This window comes from Rhea americana, unplaced genomic scaffold, assembly GCF_003343005.1.
Source record: "Rhea americana isolate MKP2758 unplaced genomic scaffold, rheAme1 scaffold_38, whole genome shotgun sequence".
NCBI classification, from domain to species: Eukaryota; Metazoa; Chordata; class Aves; order Rheiformes; family Rheidae; genus Rhea; species Rhea americana.
The window spans coordinates 1449703-1477204 of record NW_028186512.1 but is presented as its reverse complement, the minus strand read 5'-3'; the positions used below and the strand labels follow the sequence as shown (position 1 = coordinate 1477204).

Below are 27502 nucleotides of genomic sequence, written 5' to 3'. Positions count from 1 at the left end.
TTATTTACAAGCATTACTATATCCACTTCTTATAAATCAAAGTGAAAGCAAAGCCAAGACCACGTACCCCATACTGCCGTCACTCTCTTACTTGCCAGAGGAGAGGTGGCACACTCTGGGAAAGGAAGGTGTTAAGGGTCCAAACAGGAGGACTATGCCAGCTGCAGTCTGAGCAGGTGCAGGTCTCCCTTCACCTCCCTTGGAAACAAAGCTGGGGGATGAAGGATCAAAAAACCAAAAGAACGAGTACTTTTATCTATACTATCCCTTGGTAAAAATTTCCATATGGTGCAAACATCTTTGATTTCTGTAATTCCTTCCAGTGAGCTGATATTTCTGATGAGCAGTGTAATCATGCGACAAACCCCTTAACTGTTACCACGCCTATGACTCATCTCCGATCACACATCTGAAGAGGGGCTGCATTCCTTCTCCAATACAGACAGGAGTACCTTCTAGGTACATACATACATGGATGCCTCTACATAAAACCTCTCACTAAATAATCATGTTTCTGTATCTCGAATTTCCTGTTGACTACAAAGACAGAGAAATTTCAAATTGAACACTAGCATAAGATTTCTGTGCACGGATTTTGTTTTGCCAGTATAGAATACATTTCTGCAGCATGTGTCAGATCCAACACATGTGAAGCTTATTTGATAGCTGGATGATGCCAAAACTACGTTATCATTTCTCATTCTTCTCTCTGAAAAGTGACAGTAGATATGACAAAGACTGAAAATACAGAAGAGTGAAAATTCAGTACATGACCTAAGGAGATGATAAAGACTTTTCAGTGGACCTGTGTGTTGTGCCCTTGCTGCTGGTGAAGGAAGCATGTTTGTAGAAGCTTGCTTTCTTTGCAGAATAACTTTTGTAAAGTCTTCTTGACAGGACCAGAAATTCTAGATAGACCTGTTGTTTGCTGGTCTTCTTAAAAGGCCATCAAGATGTTAATTCAGTGGGGAGACCTGATGGAACACACATGGGAACATATATACTCTTAACTAAAGACAACAATAAAGAGACAGCATTCACAAAGGTCCTATTTACCCAAGAGGCCCCCTAAATTCTCCTTCTTGACACACAGGAGTCTATAGGCTCATCTAGATGACAAGTCTCAGCAACCAAAATCAATCTTCAGCTCTGAATGGCCCTTCTCTCCTCTTTCTCTCCTTCAACTAGGAAGGACACTAACTCTCCTAAGCTAAAATCTATCTTAAGGAATAGTTCCCACTGGTCTCTTCCACATGCTCCTCTCATTTTGGAGGCCCAAAGGAGCCAGAAGGGAGCCTGTGAAGGAAGCCGTCACAAAACATGTTCTTTCTCTAAACAGAGGGGCAATGAATTGCTGTTTGTCTAGCAGCATGTATAATTAGTGAGGAATCACACAGGGGTCTTCTATTTTCCATTCGAAATTCTGATCCTGATTAAGGTTTCTTAACACTATTCAGATGCAAATAATACATGTTCACAACTATCACACAACCACATCAAAAATCAAATGTTAGTTGGCCATAACTATTTTTGACTTTAAGACAACAGAACTGGGAGGAGAAGGAGAAAGACTGAATCTGTATCAAGAGGCAAGATCCCAAAAGGAATTTTCCAGAGCACAGACCACAGAGTGAAAACTGATTTCTTTTTGGCACAATTTATCCCAAATTACTTACAATCACTGGTAACCTGGCGTATCTGGTTTGCCCACTTCAATTGCAATATGCTAAAATTCATCATCAAGAAGAAACACAGGGCCTTCACCTAGATTTAAATAACATCTTGCATGCCAAAATTCAAGACTAGGAGTGCCACCTCCCAGACAAGCTGTTTCTAAAACTTCTGCTTCCCCCAGGAAGGAGGTCTTTTCCTAGAAAGGTTTTTTCCTGGGAAGGACCAAAAATGCCTCCTAACTTTCCAGAACTTTCTAACTGGCTCCAAAAGACAGAGCAGGCTCTCTTCTCACATGTTTCTAGAGTTCAGTAGTTCCCAATGGCAAAATAATTACTTTCTCCACTAACACAGTACAATCAATAGGGCATTCATAGAAGTGCTGAGGATGAGGAGGGATAACCATGATTACTGTACAAATTAAGCACGTTTCTGAGTATAAACTCCTACCAAGGAAACACAATTTATTTCTAAATTTCCAGCAACAGTGTTAAGCAGTTGAAATGGAAGCAGAAAACAGCCACCAATTATGATACGTTCTTAACACTTCCACCCGATTTCTTCAAATGACTTGGACTTCTTTCTTTGAATTCAGCCTTCATCTTTTCTACCAATATAGAGTCTTAATACCATCTTTTAACTCTCTTTCTGCAATTCATTTTGTTCTGAACTATGTCTAAGTGATAACTTAGCTTTTCAGGACTCATACTAATGATGTATATTATCTTAAAATCCTGAAATAAGCAATCATCTAAAAGGGACATGGAACTTCCCTGTTACAAAATCTGCCAAACTTCTCTAACATGTTGGTGCAAGCAATTTAGCATTCCAAAGTAGGTCACTGAAAACAGGGAAATGTTTATCAAATTAGGTACGGGGAACACTAATGCCAATAATGCTCACGACAGTAAACGTATTTCTGTTGTTACAACCAATAGACTTCTAATTACTTGTCAGGCTTAGCTGCTAAAGACTTGGATACAGAAGGCCAGTTCCTTCAATATGTGCATCSTAGACAACAGGGTGTTATGAAAACACTTTCTGTGCATCTGTACAACTAATTAGAGTTTTAAATGAATAAACTTTAAAATGACAGACAAATGCAAGGTATATCCATCTTTAGAACTGCTTTAAAACTTATCTTTGAGATTGACAAAAACCAAATAAACCCGTTAAAAAAAAGTTACCTAGATAAGACAACAGTAAGTTTTTCCATAATGTGAATTTCATAAATGAAATGAAGACTRCAAAAAAAAGAAACAGCTACAAATAGCATTACAGCAAGAAACTAATTGTTGCTGAAATGTATTCAGTAAAATGGAAAATACAGAGAAACAAAACACAGTAATTGTCTCAACCCACATTATATATTGTATTTTTAAATTACATAGTATTATATTTTCTAGTTTTTAATACAGTTTCCCATTGAAGAATTGATAACACAAGAAGCATTCTTTGACCTTCTCTCTCTGGGTATCTAAATAATATACCACACAGATTTATAAACCAAATAAGTCTCCAGCCTTTTATTAGATCCCAAGGGATAAAATCTTGGTTTTTTGTTTTTTGTTTTTTTTTGAAAAAAACACCATGCAGCAATGCACAAAATAGCTAATCCAAAAAGCTTTTCTATGTTATTTCTCATCTGAATCACAATTTTCTCCTATATAGCTACAATTTTAGTTTATGAGTTTACACATATATGAAAGACAAATATTGGACTTCTAAAAATTGAAAAACTGTAGTAAAGCTCCAATATAAAAACTAACAATACAAACTATGATCCTGCACACTCACTGATTCATACTTGATGGATTCACCATTCAGAGCTGTTGTCTCTTGAATAGTTTAACCCAAGCAGTGGATGAAATAACTTGTCAAGCTTTCTATTCCTCACGTATTGCAGAAAGTATTTCATGGATTTGTTCCAAATTTAGCRGGATGTTAAAAACCACACAGCCAGCAGATAAGTAATTTGTGGGGCAGTTAAATCAAAACCTAGGCAGATCCTTTAAAAGAGGCCTTTTGGGGATTTTGATTTGATAATGTTTGTATCTCCACAATTAATCACAAAATAATGAAGGACTCAAGCCATCACAGTCAGGCTTTGCAAGTGTGAAAAGGTACATACTGTGCATGAAAAGAACAATTCTTGAGGGGRAAAAAAGCATAATATAAAGCATTTAATACAAGTTAGAAACATTGAAAACTGTCAACCTGCAGAGCTTAAGCAAAACCTTTGTAATAACTACTTCCACTGATTCTAATGGGGCTACCAGTGAAAACACAAAGCTCTATACAGGATCCACACTGTCAGAACATGCACCAAATTAAGAATCAGGAAAAGTCCTTGGGACAATTTGATGCAAGATCAAATCTTTAGTCTAAAGATACAATTTTGTGCTTTTAAAACTTTGAGCAGACACTATTTCAGTTAACATGAATTTTTAAAATACTTCAACAAACAAGACCAACATTCCAGTAATTTTCAAATATATGACCAAAAATTATCTGAAAAATAAATAAAATATTACTGAATTGTTTATCATCTTTTTCCAATATTCCAGTTTTTGACAAATAGATTTGTAACCTGAAATAGTCCTGGAGCCTTACTGACACACATTGCTGGTATTTTTTCCACTTACTGCATTACTCTAAGTTAAATCTACCTTGGCCAGACATTAGAAGTTTCTTTCCCCTCCTTCCTCCACTGATGAGCTGTTCATCAACATGTCTCCAAGGCATCACACACAGTAACTATGAATTAGAATTTTAATTCCAATTGGTGTTATTATTATTTAAATAATCAAAATCAGTTTAATAAGGCTAACTGATAAACTTGAGGGTCTAAGATGTTATTCTAACTAATACAGAGAATCTGAAGTACCTAGTGATGCAATAAAGAGTTAATAGTGCTTTATAGGGCTCATGATTTATTACAAAGGTGAACAAAAACTATTTATCAAGGAAAGAGAATGTAAAGAGAAAAAAAGTTAAATACTGGTTTGGCTTTCTATTTAATGTTTCTGGAAATCTTCAAGATACAATTAAGTATCCTACTGATAAGTGATACTAATAGACATTAGCAGGCAGCAAGGAACTCAGAAGCACTCACTGCTCTATCAGTTCTTCTGCCATAACAATTCAATATAACTGCCTTTCCCCATACTTGAAAAATGATAAATGAAACTCAGGTCCCAACATAGCTTAAGTAGCAATACAATTGTCATGAATACTTTCATTTTCAAGGTAAGCACACATTTTGTGGTATTAGTTCAGCACTAAATTAGCTCATTTATTGTTCAGAAAATTTCAGCTCCTATGAACTCTGACATCTGAATAAATACTCATCCAAGCAGTCTGGTTCAACTTACATGCATAATGCTGTTCATGTGATCACAGTTACTTTTTCCAGTTACAGTACTAAGAACTATCCTCCCGCAGTTATTGAGAGAAGGAAAAAAGGAAAAAAAAAAAGTATCACATAAAGAGAAGGTTTGCTGAAGGATTATCTTTTATTATAACTATGGTAACCTTCTAATAATACTATGAAATATTTTTAAAACTTTCTAGCTAGTTATACTTGAGTTGTTCAATATATTTAATTTTCAATTCATAATATTTTCAAGTATGTAATTTATGCTTCCTAGAAAGCTTCTCAATTGTTTGGAAAGCTTACAATGACTTCCTTAAACTTGTTTCTGGATTCATAATATACTTCAGCTAACTTATCCATGACATTATCAGCAAGACCTTTCTCTCATTTCATTTAAAAAAGCCACAGCTTAAAGTCTCATCGATACACAATAAGCAGAATTTTTAGTTAGTAAAATTAAGTTTTATTTGAATTTCTCTCTTTCTCACTCTCTAACATATCTAACCCAGAGAGAGGAAAGACTGTATAGTAGTCCAGGCACTGCAGCACGAAAGCCGAGTATAACATGCCATTTCCTGCTACTTCTGTACTCATTCTTATCACACTGAGATCCCATCTTTTGAACTATGAACCCTGCTGGGGTTGAGTGTGGACCCATCTCCTGCRTATGGCTAATTTGGAAGCTCACACCAAGCTACAGATAGAACTGCTTTTCAGAATATCCAGCTCTGACACAGGCTGCAGAAAAATCTCTGAAGTACAAATACAGGAATCTTCCAGTTTCTTGATTTCACTAGTGTCAGTTGGTAAATTTTCAATAGGCCTCCTATCATACTTCCCCCCCCTCCCCTTATCCTGGGAGCACAGCCAATCCCCAGCACAGCAGCTGACTTTCCCCAGAACTAACTAGAAATATTCTGATAGACTCTATAAATAGACTCAAAAACTTAAGACTGGAAGCAGCYAACCAAATTTTTCCATTCCTTGCTCCTCTCCTCTATCTATCTATCTATCCTGGGCTAAACTAAATCCCAGACTTGTATGTTTCTCAAGAGGAAACTATTCTATCCAAAACAGATATACCTTAGACACATACAACTTCAAAATTCCAGTCACTTGTAGAGATCCTTGCATGCAATTTACTAAACATGCCAGAAGAACGTGAATCTTCTATTTTTAAGTCATTTTAGAAAGCACTCATGCTGACCTCTCCTATCACTATAAAAATCAAAATTCAATAAAAATACCATCTCTGTAAGAGATACGGGTAGTATTCCACTACCTGTATCTTAGACATTAGCTAATCTAAGGCAGAGTTTGGACATGTACAGTAAACCAAGACAGTAAAMGCAACAATAAATAACAACTTCTTTTAGCAGATTCAAACAGGAGAATATACCTTCTTTTTTTTCCCCTAAACATATATTGCTAGCAATTRCAGAACTTAAGTAAGTTTTGTCCCCATGGCTTAGGCACAGTACAAATAAACAGCAACAGCAAACCTATGTCCCAAAGCCAGAATAACACTGCAGATGTCCTCTCCTTGGACTTACGGYGCTACATTCAACTCTACTTACAACACTACCAGATTTCGTTGAGTATTTACCTACTGCAGGTAATGCATCAAAAATACAAATTTTGAAACAAAAAGACTAGTTTGTTCTGGAAGCAATACCTTGATTTTTACTTAACCTTACATTTGTTGCTAGGAAACACTACTCAATATTTACTTCAAGCTTTTAAAGATTAAACAGATTAATTCATATGCTACTGGTGCTCTTACTGAGGACTTGCTGGAAATGTCTCAACCCGAATTTACTTCTCGACATCGAACTCTTCTAATCTACACTCCTAATGTAATGTAGGAATCTAAATAAGGTTTGAATAGGGAGTTACCTCAGATTTGTGAAGCCTGTAAGAGCATAGTATTTTGGACATTCTACAAAGCACAGACAAGGCAGCACACAATTGAAAAAAAAAGTTCTGCTGTACTGTTTGCTTTTGTGTATACTTAATGAAAGAAACATTAATGGAAAGTTTTCCACAGATGGCAGATGACTGTTCCATTTCTGTCCTCTGAATGACAGACAAATTAACATATGCCATTTTCAACTCTCGTACCCAGCAAAGTTCCCAAAACTCAACACAGTAACTTCACCTTAATCTGCCCTGGTGAAATCTCAGACAAAGGCTAGATAGTACCTAAGACAGCAACTTGGAAGTAGTTTTGTATTTACTGCTCTGGTTTTCAATTCGATTACATGAAATAGATGTATTAGAAAAAAATTATTTCATTTAAACTGAACTGATAACATCCTGAACATTCTCAATTTTTAATCATGTCACATGAAATTGCAAGTTTTCCTAGGAAAATGTTTTTACTCTATTAGGTTCACATCTTCTTGGGTCATTATCTGCTATTTTCCTTGCTTCTATGATCTTACTCTTTTTCATTTAAGTCATATTTCTTATTCCTYTACATTCCTGATCTCAAGCTTACTTTGATTTTGTCTTGAATATTGTCCTGAATTCTTCTCAGTATGAAAATTGTATGCTTTTCTATTGACTTAAGTGATTTAAGTCAAGTCAATATTGTATTACCCCTGAGTTTGGGGTACCCTGCATAACAGAAAAGAACTAATACATACTCAAAAGCAGTGATCTATCCTATGGAAGTAGGCCCAGAATCCAAAGGCTCAGACRCCTTACATGGAATTTGGAAAGAGCACAAGCCACAAAACTCCTATCTCATCTGTTGTGGTTTGACAGTCATTCTGAGGTAAATGAAGAGAGGACAGAAGCAGCAGCTCCCCAGTCCTTGTCCACATAGTCTCACTCCTGGCTTTGGATTTGTAGCTATGCTCATATACAGACCTGATCAGGGAATAGATCCCACTGAATTTTCCCCTCTTCTTCCCCTCCCCCCCCCCATCCCAGCTGGGTTATCTTCAAGCTAGATCAGTTCCCCACTGTGGCTCTCTATGAACACAGACAGATGTTGCTAGTGTTGATGAAAAGAAATTATCAGCAATACATACACCATGGGGATTAGGCAGAATCGTTCCTTTCRGCAGTAACCATGATCACTTCAACATATTAGTCAAACCAAAGCCTACATGCCTCCAAGGCAGAGCAAGTTTCAGGGGTAACATATGCTAGACACCTTCAGCTAAGCCCCATCCATCCCAGCAGAACCTGGCACCTCTCTCAAGCAAGCAGCACGGTCCTGGCCAGGGAAAGACCCTTGCAAGGTCCATCTCCACAGGCACATGATCTCATCTCTCACATAACACCCCTACTTTGCTCAACACAGCAACCATCATCGCTATCACACAAAAAACAGGCTGGGCTGTTATCTCCCTGTATCTCAAAGCACACCAGCCTCAGTCACGTGGCAGATGGAGGACCCAGCTTCTCTACCACACCAGAGTTTGCTTTGTGCAGTTTGCTATTAGTTTAATAAGACTTTCTTCTAATAAGWAGAGTATCAGGTGTTTATGCTGAAGTAAGTATAACCTGAAATATCTTGAGATCATAGACAGGGCTAATACAAGTCTAGTAAAGGCAGAATGTGGAACAAAGATAGAGTGTGGTATAAATTGTCTTGTTTCTCAGAGCACAAAGGACATAGAAATAAGGAAGAAAAAAAAAAAAGGAAGCTCATAAGAACCTAGTGAGCTAAGAACTAGCTCAAAACTCACCTGAATGTTGGATTATGACACCAATTCATTAGTAAATATGATGGATTTTTAAGTCTTTTTTTCCYGTGTTTATCGTTCAGTTTTTCCAATTTATAAAAATTTCAACTAATCARCTATTACATTAGACTCAAATGGTATAAGAGCTTATAAATAGACTTAATGGCTATAACCTGTTTACAAGCTGCTAATACATCACCTGACACAGTTAACCTCRTATTAAAATGAATTTATTGGACATCTGCAATATATAATTAGCTACAAATCAATAAGTTTGCTTTAGAAAAATGTACTGAACGACAAAGTAGGTTGTTTTTTTTCCCCCAAACAAGACAATTCTGAGTTGTTAAACTAGTTTGCATGAATTACAGCTACTTGGAAATATTTAAATAAGCTGACRGTAATAAAAACCTTACAATTCTGTTTTTCTTYAAAAGTTATTACAATAAAGGTGAAAATATCTGCAAACCATATCTAGCTCTTTCAACTAGTTCAAAAGAAGTGAAATTCACTAATGAAAAAACAGGATATAGCTTATTTGTCACTTCAGTTTCATTTCCTACTTCCAAAACTTGAGTTGTTTTTTAAGATTGCTGGAGCGCTACAGAGCAAGAGTATGCAAGCACTCTGGTCATTCTGGATACAGCTTATAAACATAAATACAGCTGTTAAAAATAGTCTCCTATCCTTCTCCAGAATAATTTCCCTTGCCTGTAACTCTGAATCTTTTTTTCAGYTACAGGTACTTTAGTTAACTGGTAAAAACTGCAATAAACACATAGGCAATGTCTACATTAGCAGGCAGTGTGGTGCAATAAAGCATCTAGTGAGAGTAATAGTTGGTGCTGCAGATCCACTCTCCCCATTACATGCGTTTCAATGGTTATGCTTCAGGCAAGCCCTAGCAGGCTCCTATGGACTGAATGCCATTAGGGGTTGCAGTGCCTTATGCGACTCCACAGTACATTTTTCATTTATTGCTATCTAAAAATATCTGTTTTTTCACTCTACGGCTGCCCCATGATGTGAACCACAGCACAGAAAATGGGGGCAGCTGGAAGATTCACTTCAAAAGCACATTTCTGAACGAAATAAAAATGCTAATATAGACCTACCAAGTATGTTAGTGGCCTTTTGCACATAGTTAACTCTTATTTATGATACAAAAGAAGCACAGGACAATTTCCAGACCTACAAAGGCTGTAGTTTTGGTCCCAGAAAAATAATAAATCAGTAACTCACTCTTTTTACTTTATAACTCTATATAGGTTAGCTCTTCTGACTTTTCTTCCTTTTTAAAATAACATGTCCATCCAAAATGCTCTTCCTTCCTTCTTGCTTCATCCACCAATGGGTCTAAAGTTGAATACAAAATGARTAACAGTCCTTCCTTTATCTCATTATCTGTGTGTGCAGTTTGTAATTGTCATTACCACATATTTAATCAGCCAAAAGTTTCAATACCTAATCAACTTTGCACTGTCAAATCTTCAAAACATAACTCCGAATAATCTCAAGAAATAGAAAGGTTAGTTGAGAAACAAATGCAAATCAAATATATTGTTTCATTGTAACATTATGTTATGTCATTAGTTGGCAGTAGTCATAAAGCTCTGGATCATTTCCAATATTTACTTCCATACACTGAATAGAAACTGACACATCTAACCCCCCACTTTGTTCATCTTCTCAACTAGTTTACACAAATTCAAATTAAAATAAGGATTTAAAAATTCTAATTGAATTCATTTAAACTGTTCAATTATGCCAGTGTATCTGAAGGAATAGCATAGTAAAGTTATACAGGGTTTATAAAGCTAATCCTGAAAAAATGCTGTTTTACGTGATGCATTTTACAGCAAGTCTGCGTACGATAAAGTTTCAGAGCAGAATTTTGACAAGCCAGTCACATTTAGTAACTTTTTATAATCCTTAAAGAATGTTTATTGGCCAATATTTGTTTCTAATTACTAACTTAAGAAAGCCTGAGTGCTAAAAATAAACAAACAAATGAAAAAAGTGCAAATGCTTCTCCACCCCATAACTGAGTAAAGAGGCTATCAATTGAGGGGCAGTTCCTAGGATACAGCAGGGATAAGATCTCCACTGCTGCCACAAAGCACCCACCAACCCTGGCAGCACCAGCGCAGGGATCCTCTCCCTGCCRGGCTCAGGGAGCCTGGAGTGCTGCAGGAGACCCCACCACACAGGAATCTTGTCCCTGGGACACATTTATGCATTAAAAATAAGGGGGAARACTTACTGCCATAATGTTCCAATGTGTACATGCACATAGAAAAGGATTCTGCTCAACTCCAGGACACTACTTCTCAGCAGTTATAGGAAGTGACAATTGCAATGATCCAGAAGCATGCATCATTTAGCCAATGGGCCAGAACAGATGACATGTTTATTTTCTTTTAAAATAAAAAAATTACACCTTGATCCTTAGACACGTAAAACTAATGCTAAACCCACTGTCTTCAAAGGAGACTTTCACTTTTTCTGAAAGTTCACTGATACCAGAATCAACTGTTTTTTTGTTAACTTATCCAAACAATTTTAGAAATTAATAAAATTAGATCTTGGAAAATAGATCTGAACTGTAGAGGAATGGCTAACTGCTCTAACATACTGTACCCTCAAATATAAATTTAGTTCAGAAAAATGAAACAGACAACTCATATAGTCTTCCTGGAAACAGTGCAAGTTTCCCACCCACCTTAATTCACAAGGTCCCTGATATCCCAGTCTTCAGAAATGCTGAAGTGCATGATAGGCTTCTAGAGACAAGCCTTGTGCATTGCTAAAGCTGGTATCTCCAACCTTTTGGACTAGCTCACATTTGAACTCAAGTCTCCCGAGGAAAAATAAAGAATATAGTCTTGATGCATCAACCTTAATGTGCACTTCCAAAAGTGGTACCCTTTCCTACTCCCAGTTTGGTGTCAGTGATGCAAAACTTATCTGGGAGACCTGGTCTTTCCTCCAGTTTCATTTCAGTCAGTCAAAGAGGCTGTTCTTAAATAGGGAATCTGGCTAACTGTARAATTGTAAAACAGCCCCCTTCACATGCTCTTACCTGTAACAGTATTAATAAAGAGCTAAATATTCAAACCAGGATTGATTTTTCAAGGTAAGACATTGCCAGAGTAAACTGGGACTTTCAGATTGTGAAACAAAGTTTCCAAAGGGCTCAGAGAGCACAGCTCTCCATAAGGACACACCAGGGTGATGTATTCATACAAGTACGTGGACACATCTGACTTACGCAAGAGCTCTGGCATTTACACATGTGCATGCACACACCCAGCTCAGGAGAACACACTCTGGAGATAATAAGCATTTCACTCTATTCAAATACTGGCTAAACTTAGCTGCTGCCCTCTTYCTTTATGGCCTGAATCTGCCATCAAGATGCAAAGCATGATTTAAAAACTACCAAACAGACCACTGCTTTGCCTAGTGAACTGCTCAAATCAATTTCAGGGACTCTGAACTCAGGACTGGTATCTTTACTTAGGAATTTCAAATACCTTTAAAAAGTAAAGAAGCAAATCTCTCTCCATTCTACAAAAGAAAGGCAAAGGAAAAGATTAAGATTCAGGACACAAATAAAGTGATTTTTATTTGTATTTTTTTTCCTCGCATAGATCTAACAATACCTAGTTATTCAGTGTGTTATTATTATTTAATTAATTAGTTATACATCAAGATTACTTCTAGTCTAGCTTCAAAACTATTCACAGAAAACAGACATGCAGACTATTGCTATATGCACACGAGCACATGCTGCAGTTACAACAGCTACGTGCCATGCAAACCTTGACAGAATCTCGACAAGTGTTCTACAATGCAGTTTCAGTGCACCTTCTATGAAGACCTCTCACAAACAAGCAGCAGAAAGAGAGAGATGGTGAACAAGAGAAATGAAAAAGCATTGTAATTACAGGTTCCACATGATTGCAGTATCATATTAGCACAATGTGGTATTCAGAAAACCACTAGCAAAAATGCTAGGAAGACCCAAGTTTGGCAACTAGGGGAGCCAAAATCCTAATCTGGACAAATGCAACCATTTACTTCCCAATTCTGACTCATGATTAAAAATTCTAAGACCACTGAGTGACTGCACTGCTCAAAATAAACCTTTAACATACATGTTTTACTTTGGAGATTTAAGACTGAATTTGAACCTGAAACAGTCAATCATGTGTGCACACACATACACACAGAAGAAAGATTTTCTCCCAACTCCAGAAGAATCAGAAAACACATGCTAAAAATGGCAGAATTTTTAGTTATTTCTTTTCAGAAAACTAATTGCTCAGAAGAAGATTTATAAAGCCATCACTTTTAAAAATCTGGGACAACACCTCTAAAAACAGATGGGAACAGATATGTAGAATAGAAAATATTAATGTGTCCATCTCAAATTTTAGTTTGAAACGCCATTCAAAAATTATTACAACCTAGATGCAAGTAAAAAGTATTGTTTAGAAGACAAAATGTAAACTAGTGAAGTGATAAAAATGTCAAAAACATTCAGCAATTAGTTTGAAATTTGCTTTTTAACCTTAGGGTAGTAACTCTTTGATCTACTATTAATTACCACTAACCACCATCAGCAGCATATCCATGCATCTTAGGAGAGCATATACACTTATGTAAGTGCTTTTAAATATTATCCATAAATACTTGATATAGTTCTGTTCAAAAATTCCAGTTAAATGGAAAATTTACATTTTTTTAATTAAAGAAATACCTTTAAATACTAAATCTGAGTCACCCCACCTCCAAAAATTTAAGCTATCACTTTTTTTTTTTTTTTTTTTTTTTTTTGAGGTACGTATGCAGCATTGCTGTTTATAGATTACAGATTTATAGAGACTTAATTTAGTCAACAGCTAACAAACATTCTAATGTAACTGCAGGAGCTTAATTCACGGATTAAGATAAAGAAATAAAACTCAACTGCAAGTTATTCTCTTGTGAGCTACCTACAGTCTGGGAACTTCTGCTACAGCACAACTCAACCAAGAAACAATGTTGTGCAAATTACTGCTATAGTACAACTCAATCAAGAAACAATGTTGTGCAAAATACTTGTTCACCTACAGGACAGAAACAAAGTTACATATTTAAGAGCTCAGAATTATCAACAGCACTTTTTAAAATCCTACAACACCGATTTCAATAAAGCAGAAAAAGACAACTATCCAGATCACATCCTTTCAGAAAATATTGTTAAATATTTAAGTCACATTAATGTGTTAACTATGTCACATTAGTAAACCTCAGTTGCAAAAAAAAAGGGGGGGGGCAAAACCATCATTTGTAGGGACGGTTTATTTGAAAACTTTATTTCAAAAGTAAATCAAGTCTTACGTTTTGTAAAATCTCAGGGTTTCCCAAACAAAAGCATGCGTATTATCAAAGCACTCTGCTTCAAAGTGTTAAGGGAATGCTCCCCAAACAGAGTGTCTCCTCCTAACCATGTGCAGAGCATGGCACAAAGCCAGAAGCTGTTCCCACTGCTCTTGCCAGTAGTGGCACTGGAGCAAACTAAGTTGGGAACTCCTGGCGTGGATAAATAGGGACTTCCTGACCCCTGTAACTGAAGTCAAAAAATAGCCCTTCCTCCAAGGTCAGCGTGTCTCTTCCAACAGCAGAACCAATATGGCTCAGGCAGGAAAGGCAAGAACAGGGCTTTAGCAAGGATTCTGTAAACGGTGACCTTCCACTGCATTTTGCACAACTGTGACAGCAAATAGTAAAATCCTGCAATGGTCTATTTGGGATGCATCCAAACATGTCCAAGAACAGTGCTGAAATGAGTGCTTGGATATGCAATGGAAATGCTCCTTGCTTTTTCTCTACAGATCTCTCGAAGACAACCGTAGTTAAACTCACATGATGAGCACCAAGAATTCTCTCGCGATCAGCTGCATGACAGAACTGATAAAATTACTGAACTTAGATATGTTTAATACCTGGCTTTCATTAACCCTTTTTAGCTTCACTGTCAGACCATTTTTATCACCCTTATACAACCATATTGTAAGACACATTTGCCAGAGTTACAGTTCTATATCCATCCTAAATGGAGGTATTTTTGACCTCCAAGATCTTAAACTTGGAATCACAGCACTTCACTGTTTTCTCTAAGGAATTTTGACTGTAATCAGCCCACTATTAGTTCTAGTTTCTACAGCTATTTTAAAAGACAAAATACCTCTACAATAGAACAAACAAAAAAAAGCCCCAGAATCTTGTCTTTCAAAGCATATCCTGAAAATACAAACACTGAGATAACATATTTACAATATATTTTCTTTAGTATCAATGCATGCTCACATTTGACAGCCCTTTCCATCCCTTTAGTTTGTTCTCATGCCTACATTGGATGACACTGTACACTAAACTGCAATGACATGTCAGTTTTTAGCTTCCAAAGCTTCCAGTCAGTTATAGCTTCCAAATAAACTGGATCAGAAAACTGATCCAGCTCTCACTCATGCACGTACTGTATACCTAAATAAATGGCAAGAACAGAGCTAGACATTGCCTAACAGTGTATTTTGCCACCAAAACCAATACATTGTTAAACCACAAATGAAACCCAACAGCAATCTCTAGTCAAGCCTCAGTTCAGCAGAGCACCAATGTATGCATAGAAATCAGATTCAGCTGGGCAGAGCACTTCCGAGCATGTTTAGGTTCCATTAATGCTAAGTGCTTACTGAATAAGGACTGTTTATTGAATCAGAACTTAACAATTTACTCCCTCTGCAGACAGTATGAGTACTGCATGATTATCGATATTACTGCAAAAATCCGTATGCATACTTACCTGCATAATTGCAATAGATATCCCATAATATAGAAGAGGAACATTCTTACATAGTACATACTTCAGAATCAATGTCTTCCAGTCCCCATTAAAATGGGCTAATCTATATTTTCAGCATAATATTAATAATCAAAATTTCTTCTGTTTGCATATTTTGAAATCTGCTCACAAATTGGTGCTTTTCGGAAAACAGTCAAAAGAAGATAATATACTGAGATTCTATATCAGTACAATTAATATAAAAGCAAAGAAACTATCAACTATTATCAGAATCAAGTACTGCTGCAAGTATGGCAAACTGATTTCCAACAGCCAAGTCTCACAACATTTAGTAGTACATATTGGTATATAAGTTTCAGTAATACACATTACTGATCTTGCACAAATAAAGAAACAATCCCTTGAATAACAGCATAAAGATTTTATAATGAATCTCATATTTTCACAGATTTCAGAGATGCACTCATTTATGAAACATACCTTCCAGGAACATGGTTTTTTTTCCCTGCATGCAACAGTAGTAGATTTACGCATATACTTTTAAGGGAAAATACTGCACCAGTAGGAGTCATTTTTGAAAGATACATTACACAAATCTTGAATACCTATATAAAACCTACAAAACAGAGCAATCTCAACAAAATAACGACAACAAGGTTGTAGAAAGTACGAGGCTACAAATACAAGCTGATACGTTAAGGAGAACATTCAGACCTTTTGGCCTGRCATATTAACACAGACTTGTAACCTTTTCAACGAGAGATAAAGATACACATTTATAATTCTGATAAAACAGGAACTTCTATCAAGCATCAGAAACTAATGAAGTTATACATAAAACTACAAAAATAAGCATTACTTTTCAAATCAAAAAAAAGTACAGATTTAAAGCTATGGCCTGCAGAATGACAGAACTATTGATGAAAAAAATTGCACAGTAAATCTGTGGGAAGCTCAAGGAGGGAGAACAATCCTGTTGAGCATGGAGAATATTTTAACAGTTTGGTATTTTTCCCATAAAGTCCATCAGTAAATAGAGGTCAAGGTCAATCATAAATTCTAAAAATAATATTTACTAGACCTTTATCTCTCTGGCAGGTATGATTCTGATAGGTGACTATTCTAGCTAATATTTAACATAGAGTTAACACAGAACAAAAATGCTTGCAATAGCCTGAAATCAGATTTTAACCAGAATCACCCATTCAAGTCAGATAAGGTTCCACGTAAACAAAGTCTTCCCCCCCCCCCTTCCTTTCCTCTGGACTGCTGCAAGTACGGTTTACGTTGCTGATCCTGCCTCCTTAGGAACTAGAACGCACTACAGAGTTCTGTCTGCAGATGCTGGACTGCACAGCAAAAGCAAGAAGTGTCCTGACCTGTATCAATAGCGCCTGAACAGACAGGTGTAAGAAGCTCCTGAAAACACTTATCAATGTGTTCACTTGATTTGACCATAAATCTTAAGAAGTCAGTCTTTCAACTAACTTTAATAAATTTAAATTAGACTCTAAAATATAACGTAACAATGTTTTTAAGAACAATTTCCTGGTCTGCATTGTAACAACTGCAACAATATAATTATTAATAATTACATGCAATTTATGCTAAAATAGTAAATTTTTAAGATAAGAATGCATGTCAATTTTGTGAATTCATCACAAACTGCATTACCGATTCTGTACTAAAACAAAAATACTTCATGCCTCACCTCCACCAACAGGCTCTCAAACAGAAATAACTATTTAGGAACCTGTATAACTTTAAACCTTAAATCATTTAAGACTATCCATGCTCCAAACAACACTTAATCACAAGCTTACATTTAAGCATGGARTTAGATTCTTTTACTCGTCTAGAATCTAAGACATACAGTTATGTTCCACCTGGAAAAAATGGGCTTCRAGGTAATTTTATTTCTTTTTCAAATTCAGGAGGTCAGGGGAAAGAGATCTTTAATATTAAAAACAATGAAAAAAATAGAAAAATATCTGCCAGCTCAGCAAAAGGCACAACACTCCTTACATGATCAGGAAAAAACACCTAAAAACACAACATTTGAAAAGGTATTGAACTCAAGTTTTGCTGAATAATTAGAAAATAAAAATCCATTCTGTTTTTGTATGTCAACTGTCTGAGCAAGCAATCCTCTGTATTTGCAGTGGCCTGCACTTCCCCCACCAAAACACCTCYGCAGACAGGGAAACCTCTGCACATTGATCTTCCCAGGCCTTTGTGGGAAGCAGATATACCTTTTACCAGAGGTCCTCCTCCCTGGGTGCAACTCTGCAGGYGCAGAGAGCCTAGGAGAGAAGAAGRTTTGGGGGACGATGCATCTTCCTCCTCACTTCAGCACAGTGTCTTCAAAAAGGCAACAGGCACAAAAGCTGTATTTACTTTTTTCAAGGCTTACCCACTCAAACTCCACTTTACTCACACACTTGCATGCATATGTGTGCATGAACATTGCCCCTAAGCCTACGGAAAGCATCTGCAGTGGGACAGCTGCATTCAGGGCCACTCCACACCTGGGCAAAGTGATCCACCAGCTGGCCCACCTTCTCCCACAGCAGAGCTTGACTGCAGCTCTGCTCCCTCGTAATACAGAAAGAGACTTACTATTGATCTAATATACCAAATTTCAATACCATCAAATTGCAAATACTATGAAGAAACAACAGGACAAATATCAGCCCTTCGTTACCACCTCAACTGCTGAAAAAAGTGAGTGTGCATACATACATGAGTTGATATGGAAATTAGAGGGAAAAGGCATATTTGCAAAAAAGCTTTAGGTAAGAACTAATGCAGCAGAAAGGTCATCCTCCTCAATTTTTACTGTTGTTTCAAGCAACCATGACATTTTCCTAAGCCATTTTGAAAATTACATAATTAGCACTATCATGAGTCTTAGGATTGTATCCTGACTCAGACGACCAATCACCTTAATGTGATATCTGCCAATGACAATACACAATCACACATACCTTATTTTCAAGCTGACTTTGCTATTAGTTAGTTTATAAACCATTATTCTTTAGAAATGTCATTCACTGGGGGGAGGGGGAGAGGAAAGAAATCTATACACAGACACACAGGTATGATTCACCCTATTAAAAATAAAACTTAAAATCCTTCAGAGAAAAAGACATGCTCTTCATGCAAATTAGCATAAGAAAAACTTAAGGGAGTAAGGGAATGTGTTTTTGCTTCAGAGACTCCGGTTCTCAAATACTAAGTTGCAACATTATAAATAATAAAAAGTTACCAGTACCTTAAAAAGAAAGACTGTATAAGTCAAATAAAAAGTAACTGAAGGAGGAAAAGAAAATACTCTAGCTGACAGTGGGTTCTAGGGCCAGTCAGTACAGTAGCAAGGCATTTTAAATACCTATACTTAGCTTATGAGACACTATCAGCAAGCATAACTCATGAAAACCCCAATTTAATAAAACTTGACATCTATAGAAAAAAAATAATTCTTTACAGTAATATTCTCAATATTCTCAAGATGAAACTTCTTCATTCCTGGCAGTACCCAATCCTTTTCACCATATAAACTGTAAAATAGAAGCAGATTAAGGTATAACATCAAGTTTCAGAAAATAACTCTGCCAAAAAAAAAAAAAAGAGATATATGGAAGAGAAGATTTAGGATATCCTAACTTTCTGTTGCAGATTTTGAAGGGCTAATCATATACTTTAAAAGTTTCCAAAACATCTGACTCCTGATATGATTGACTTATGTCAGGAAAAAAAGCATTTGAACGAATGATGATTTGGCTTGGATGCAAAGTGTTCAGAGATGCAATCCTGACGACATGAAGGAAGACTTTTTAACTCCAACACTATATTGACATGGGATGGTTGAAACCCACCTCAAGATGTTGAGTCTARCATAGCTTTAAACTATGTTTGGCTTATCACAACACCTTGGAACATGAACAAACTTATGTATGCTTTCTGTGTTTTAGATAGAATGTGACAAACAAATAAAGACAAATGTAAAGTTGAATTTGACACTCATTAGCAAGAACGAGCTTCTGCATGTATGACATCCTATGTTAAGTCTTTATGACTTGCCTCATCAAGTAGAGAAATTTCAGAATGGATATCTGCTCTCTTTGAAGAGTGATTTATTTCTTTGGTTCAAACAATCACTTTTTCTTTGCGATTATTTCTATGAAAACAATCCATAGTAGCAAATACAAAGAAAACCAAATGATGTTCTCTATATAATTCTACAAACTATTTCTTACTCTTACTTAAATGCATCTGAAAGTTTACTTGCCTTTTAAATCTGCAAAACTAAAATGACTTCTACAAAAAAAAATATTTTGAAATTTTTAAGGGTTTAGCACAGGTCTCCAGCTGTACCTGTTAACACAAAGCCATTATCAAGCAAATTAACAGCAACATTTATTTAAATAATAGGGCTGAGTTACAGATTTGAAACGATGACACATGTCCTAATCTGAAATACAGATCAGGATGTCTGAAATGTTGTAACCTTGCAGATCTCCATCATCTAAACAGGATTCCACAGATGTGCAGCAATAGCTCTCAGCMCTGAAAATTTCAGTGTCTGGATCACAGAAAGAGCTGCACTCACCTGCATATCTAAAACACATGCGCTTAAACAAAGATTTTGGAAAAGTACAGTTATATTAAGTCGTATGACGCATCTGCCCTATGAGGAACGGCTGTGCGAGCTGGGCCTCTTTAGCTCCGGGAAGAGAAGACCGAGGGAGGATCTTACCTGAAGGGAGGRTGTCAAGGGGACAGGGACAAACTCTTTTCAGTTGTCCCATGTGACAGGACAAGAGGTAATGGGCAGAAATTGAAGCACAGGCAGTTCCGCCTGACCGTGAGGGGGAATTTCTTCCCTGTGAGAATGATGGAGCACTGGCACAGGTTGCCCAGAGAGGTGGTGGAGTCTCCTTCTCTGGAGATCTTCAAGGCCCGCCTGGATGCAACCCTGTCTAACATGCTCTAGGTGACCCTGCTGAGTGGGGAGGTTGGACTACATGATCTCCAGAGGTCCCTTCCAACCTTACTGATTCTATAATTCCGTGACACTGTTTATCCATTTATTGGTTTAGAGGCAAGCAGATGAAAAGAGCTATCACAAACTAGTATCAGGTCAGAAGATACTGTTTCAAAAGCCTTATAAGAAACTGTCATTAAAAAGTATGTATTAATAACCATGCTCCTACCAATATTTCCCATTTACTATGCCTATCCCTGTAACAGATGACAACCTCAATTCAGTGTGAGCAGTACCAACTCATACAAGAGCTCTCACGGATGGCAGCACCTACTTGCACAAGTAACAGTGCTCRAAACAAAGTCTGTAAAATATTGGTTCTTCATCTTCAGACATTTCATCAGTCTTTTTTTGAGCTTTTTATGCTAYACAAATAACACAATTTATGAAAATTTCATCAGGTAAAATAGTAAAAAGAAGTGGCAGCTTCATTTTCCTCAATCCAGGAAATATTTTTTAAGCAAATGTGGCTCATAATAAACACCCAGTTACATGCCTTGTTTAGCATGAAGATGAGATAAAGGCATTTCAAGTTCAAAAAGACATACTTTTAAAGTGCATTCTTCATAGATTGTATTTGATATAGCCCAATCAAAAGTGAAATATGACCTGGAAAACTGTAAGGTGAATGCAGAGATACTGGTCATGTTTTGTCATGTTTCCATGTTTCCTCTATCYGTCTGAATATAAAATGAAAATATTTAAGTCTTTTTTTTCCTCCTACAAACTCTAGATAGACTATTTTCCACCTTCAAAAGCACCATTATTTCACAGTCTGTTTTTCAATGCAATATTATTTTTTCTGAAATCTTCTGAACCATACAGATATGGAAGCAGCTATTTTGTTCAGACATACATCCTCCTCCCCCTTCTCCAAGAATAAAGTAGAAGTTGCATTCACTGAGGACAGTCATGTATCTTCTGATAAGAACAAATCTTTTGATAAGAACAAAAGACTCGGAAAAAGTAAATGCAAATTCTGTTATTGGCCATTTCACTGAGCTTTAATAAAAAAAATCTTGGTGAGTCACTTTGACACATGAAGAGGTTATGTAAGTATTGTAACTCAGTCATGTTTTCAGATACATTTAATAATTTTTAATATCGATTACGAAACTAGATAGTTTATGAAAGTGTCTTATATAAAATACACGAACATCCATTTGTTGAAGAAGTGCACGCTTCCATGAATTGGACAAGAAACACAAATTCAAATGACACTTGCACATTTCTCTTTCATCAAAAGTGAGGAGATCAGATCATCCATTTATCCCTTTCAAATGCATCAAGTTTTAACAGCCTTCCTCCTTCTGGAGGCATTTTTCTATATATACAAACCAAATGTTCCTACAGTTAAAATACAGAAATAATATGTTGCCACAGGCTTGTGAGGTTTAGCTTTTAAACTTAACCAGTTGAAGCCTGGTACAAACTTTTAACCATGCATCCTTACAAAAATAGATTTCTGATATTATCATTTTCTTATACTCATTTCAACATTTCATCTGAGGTACAACACTTTGAAGCACCAGCTAAGAAAGAATATCCATTATTGTACACTCGAGAGCAATTTTACTAAGCTCTTGTTATGGGAAAAACAATATTTATAGCAGYAAGAACTCATAAACATACTAAAGCTACACTATCAAATCTAATAACAATAGAATATAGTATGTTCTTTTTAAATATTAAAGTGAGCATTTTGTTTTTATTAAAAGCAGAATAAAATATAGCAAGGAAGAAGTCAGCAACTCAAACGACAAGAATTGAAATGCAAACATAAAGAGCTATGCACCAGCTTGAGAAACACCAAGCCATCCCCCATTTTAACTCACTCTTTGCTTACGTAATATGAAAGAAGTAATTTGTCTGCTCACCTTGACACATTTTCTGGAATGTATTCTAGAACTGGATACCCATCATTTCTTCTGGATGCCAATTCCGAATGAGATTTCCATGTCTCCACGAGTGTACTCACTGGAGGAAATGAGCTCAAGTGCTGAAAGGTCTGCTCTCTAGCAACAGGCCGCGACAAGGATATCGTGCCTTGGGCACCAATCCTGTAGTGAAATGACTGTCCACCTGAATTTACACCAACAATGGCAGAGGATGGTATACTGTTTTCTTGATAATAGCTGCCGTCGTCAGGCTCCTGTTTAATTCCCACAGGCAAGCCTGGATTTGGAAAACCACTACCTTCACAATTTCCATCAAATGAAGAAACAGGTGGTCCTAAAATCCCAGAAAGAGAATAGTAGTCTTTGTCATCCATAAAAGAAAAATACGAGCCATCTGTAAATGGAAAAGGATTTACTGTTTGATTCCCTTTAAAAGAGGCACCAGAACAGGGATGTTTACCTGATTCTTGTTTTACTGGTACTGAAAATGGGGAATCAGAATTTATTTTACTATTTTCTCCAATACATGCACTACCGAACGAACCATCTGGTTCGGGTTTTATAAACTGAACAAGGTTCATCTGACTGTTGTTTGAGATGGCATTCTCCATTTCCTCCATTTTAGGAAATGTGATTTCTTGAGCACCTTTTTCTTTTGTTTCTGGACTAGGAACAGTGTCTTGGTTTCTGCTAGGTCCAGCAGGTGTGCCAGAAGCAGGAAATCCCAGAGAATTGTTTACAGGGCTACAGATAGAAGATCCCACAGTGCTAACAGCTGGACTAGAACGAGTGGACCTGTTATTGGCATTGGAAGGGCTGGCAATAGAGCTTCTTGAGTTCATGTTTGCAGGACTGGACACAGAAGATCTCATAGTTACGTTATTAGGACTTGAGACAGGAGATTTCACACTGCAATGACTGGGAGGACTAGAAATTGGTGATTTCATGCTACTTATAGGACTAGAAAGTGGAGACCCTACATTGCTAACATGTGCAGGACTGTGCAACATGGACCCCCGGTTTTCAATGTTAGGCGAGCAGGACAAGGGAGTTCCCTGGCCTATTGGACTGTGCACTGCAAAATTCCCAAAGTTAGCAGTAGTTGAGGACACAGAGTTAATTCCAGCAGGACTACACACTGAGGAAGTCATATTCTGAGGACTACAGCCCGAAGGACTTTTCTCTTGACACATTATAGGGCTTTTGACAATCGCGTGCATGGCACCACCATTCATAGCGCTTCCAGAGTCCGACATCAAAGACCTCAAGGGCCTGCTGGCGCTGTGGAGGGGAGAAGAACAATGGCCATTCTCTTTGTAGAGCTTCACCAGCTGCTCCACATTCTGATATATCTTTCCTGGGCTCCCTTGATTCTGCTGATCATAGGGATAATCAGCATCTCGTATTGAATCCATATATAAACCCATAGATTCAGCTACAGTTGCTGAGAGTTCTTTCGACTCTGTTTCGGTTTTGATGTCAGAGGGCAAAATACCAGGCGGATTGCTGTCTTGCTGCAGGCAAGTGAGTAGTTCAGGTTTCTCTTTGTTGTTTCCTTGAGCACTGCTGTTTGGAAAAGCGCCGGCAGCACAGCTTACATTTACAATCTCCATATAGTTACTGTCATCAGTCTGTTCTCCAGCACCTAAAGAAGAATACTCCACAGACTGAGAAACTTGACCCCACCGTCTCTCCATATCTAAGCCTTCTGGGTAGCTGTGGTATCCTTTTGTCTCCATAACTAGCAAAGACATATACAAAAAAAGTAAAGTTAATATATGACAAAGTGCGACTTCCTAAGGAAATTTCCTAATTTCCTAAGGAAATAAGGCATATCCGCTCATTCTGTCTATCCCCCTGTCTGGCTGCTTGCCAGTCCTKTTTCCCTATCCCATCAATCATTTCTGAACCATTTGTTCAATTCCAACCAAATTGAGAGAAAAGGTTTCACAGATATGACAGTTCTACAAGTTCTGAGAGAAGACTAGTCAGTAGTYAGAAAATACCCGAATTACTGTCTATTCCTACTCCCCCTGAAGGAACAGCTCTACAATGCTGGTGCAAAAACTGCCCACCCTCGCTGGCCACAGCCCTGTGGCCAACACCAGCGGTGCTGCATGCTGCCCTGGGCACTCATCCAGGTGGCTGCAAAGAGACATGGAAGGAAAAAAGAAGGTACCAGGCAGGAAGGAACAAGGAAACTAGAGAGGTACTGAAAGGTAGGCATGCTGGTGGTACTCAGGACACAAAATCCATGGAAATCAGACATTGTTCACTCTGTTCCTCCAAAGAACTTGCATTATCATGTTATAAAGATTGCAAAACAAGTAAGAGAGGCTGGTATGATAAGGGGTCTTCTTTCGTTTTTTTTTTTTTGTTTGTTTGTTTGTTTGTTTGTTTTTGTTTTTTAAATCACCCAGTATAATAAAGGATGCTTTAAAAGAAAGCAGTAGTTCGAAGAGGCTAGGCTCTGACTTGCCCTTGCCCACCTGGAGAGATGTGGAAGGAAGAGGTGAGTGGGGAAAGAAGCAGTAAAAAAGTTCAATGGCAAGCATTTTTGCCATGGAAAAAGGGAATGCAATTAGGTGGGGATGTAGAGGCATTAAATGGATCCAYAATTCTGCAAACCTCCACGGCAGCCAATGAAAAAAATACATGAAAGAAAGTAAACTTTGTTCTAAATAAGACCCTAAAAAAAACCCTTCTATTCAGCATGTCACTCACTGTAGGAAGTAAGAAAAATGCATAACCTAGCTTTCATTATTTTGAAAATAGCGTATAGATAACGAAATATGATTTTACTGAATTAGCCTGAAGTATTATTAGCTTATGGTATTACAACTGTAGAAACTCAAATGCAAATGCTTATAATATTTTTTTTCCTTTTATAATGTTAGTTGTTCAATAAATATTGAACAGCTCTACAGCTCAATTTAGTGTTTAATCCCTTTATTTAATACAATTTATAAACCTGTAAGCAAAACTAATTTTTTTTAAATCCCCCAAACTTAAAATGAATGATTTGAATGCTTCTTGCATTTAGTTAGAAAGAACTATGGCCCTATGCCTACATTCCTTTAAAGCACAAGTTTTATTAGAATATCATCGTATGTATCAAGTCACATTCCTCTAGCCTAAAATTTTCAGACAGAAGTGCCTACTTTCACATAAAGCCACTCCCAGATAATCACTTACCCCTGATTTAAGTGCTGAGCAAGGCTAATTCCTAGAGAAATCAATTGCAGCTGTGAGTGACCAGCACTTCTGAAAACCAGGAAACTTTGTTAAGGCTTAGAATTAGGGAAAAAAAAATGAATTTCAATCCTCTGAACAGTACAAGCAGATTCCCTATTCCATTTTCAGGCCTAACATTAAACTGTTGCATGGGCCTTGCCTAATCTTTTGTACAAYAGTAAATTTCAAACTCCAAGCATAATCAATAGGAAAGCATGCTTTGAAACTTCAGTATTTAAAAACATGTGTTAAATCAAAAGGAAAAAAAAAAAGTTATCTGGTCCTGAACTTCCAGTGRGAGAGAGGTACTGTCTGGTAAATGTATTTGAGAGGATCAAAAAAATCAGGAGAGAGATTATTCTGTGGCCTGATATAAGTTAGGTTCAAAATGACAAATATCAATTAATCAGAACGCAGCAGCAATGAGATTTCTTGGGAGTGTCAGCTTCTGTCACTTCTAAGTGAMAGAAGTGTTTCAGTGGATACTAGAACTGAAATACCATCTCATGGGTTGCCAATAGCATAAGGATTTTGTTCTGTTTTTCTTTAAGCAGAACTTATTAGWACTTGACTAGCATGTTTATCCGCAGTACCTGCACTCCACACATTGCACAGACATGCCTTTCCACTAAGCTCTAATAAGTGAATTTGACCGTGTCCTAAAACATACGTGGACAACAAAAGCAGAAGACATGCTATGTATCAGAACTGAGACTGCTTGCGTTTGCTGTTTTGTAAAAGRTAGCTTATATAATGAGCTCACTGGTTTCCCCAACCCCTGCAAGAAGCACTTGAACAGTAGCATTTGGGACTTAGATATTTCACCCCTAAACTTATCAACAAACACAGTCCTTTGCAGTCCAAGTCTCCAATCAATCAGGCATGAAACTAGTTTCACAGCAAYAGTCAAATAAAAATTAAATGGCACCTGGTATCCCTGCAACCAAAAGGTCACCTAGAAACACAAAAACGTGAACTAAATCCAGGTTTATAAAAATCTACATCAATGGCTCAAGTGACCACCCATTTCTTAACTCCTACTGCCTGTAAATGAATCGTCTTTAACTTTCATTTGCCTGTGAGCCACTTTGCCAACACAAAACAGCCCCGGAGACCCAAGTTTCATCTTCAAGCGCAATTCTTTTTCTTTTCCCTTGTCCAGGTCGGCGCAGTACGACTTACAGCGAAGGCAGCCTGACAAGGGAAGCCGCCTTTCAGGCTGACACCTGCCAATCTGCCGTGCCAGGCAAAGCGCCCGTGGGGGGACGCGAGGGCCCCCTCAGCAGCAGCGCTGCAGCCCGCGGCTCGGGGGGCCGCACGCCGCCTCGGAGCAAGGCCAGCGGCGCACACGCTCGTCCCTCCGTTCGCCACACGTTACGTGGGGCACCACCGTGCAGAAAACACTGCTCCGCTCCCTCACAGGCTCTTCTCCTACTTTTCCTGGGGCAAAATCTGGATTATTACTCATGAAAACACGCAGCCGGTGCGTAGCCCTCTTACCTGCGCACCTCCATTTGGGGTCACTCCAAAGAAGGATTCCCGACAACGGGAAACACGTTTTACCCTCCAGCTGACACACCTGGCGGCCGCGTCAGCCCTCACAGAGTGCCTCCGCACCGGTAAACGCCGTATCTCCCCCTCGCCCGTCCTCCCCCCGGGCTTCCTTCACGACCGGCCGGCGGGCAGCCGCGAGCGCAGGGCGCCGGGAGCCCGCGGCCGAGGGCG

At 37.6% G+C, this 27502-nt stretch overlaps 1 protein-coding gene across 2 annotated transcripts in view; it reads right to left on the bottom strand.

Annotated features, from left to right (window-relative positions):
- NR3C2 (nuclear receptor subfamily 3 group C member 2) overlaps nt 1-27496 on the bottom strand; it is a 220806-nt gene extending 193310 nt beyond the window's left edge. Inside the window, exons 1-2 of one of the 2 annotated variants that reach the window (XM_085313177.1) lie at nt 27278-27496; nt 22523-24284 (exon numbers count right to left, since the gene is read on the bottom strand). In XM_085313177.1, the coding sequence (XP_085169303.1) occupies nt 22523-24282 (1760 nt within the window). In that variant the 5' untranslated portion in view covers nt 24283-24284; nt 27278-27496. Of the gene's footprint in view, nt 1-22522; nt 24298-27277 lie in introns of those variants that run through there. The other variant, XM_085313176.1, reaches the window with a different exon arrangement.
- Between the last annotated feature and the right edge of the window lie 6 nt (nt 27497-27502).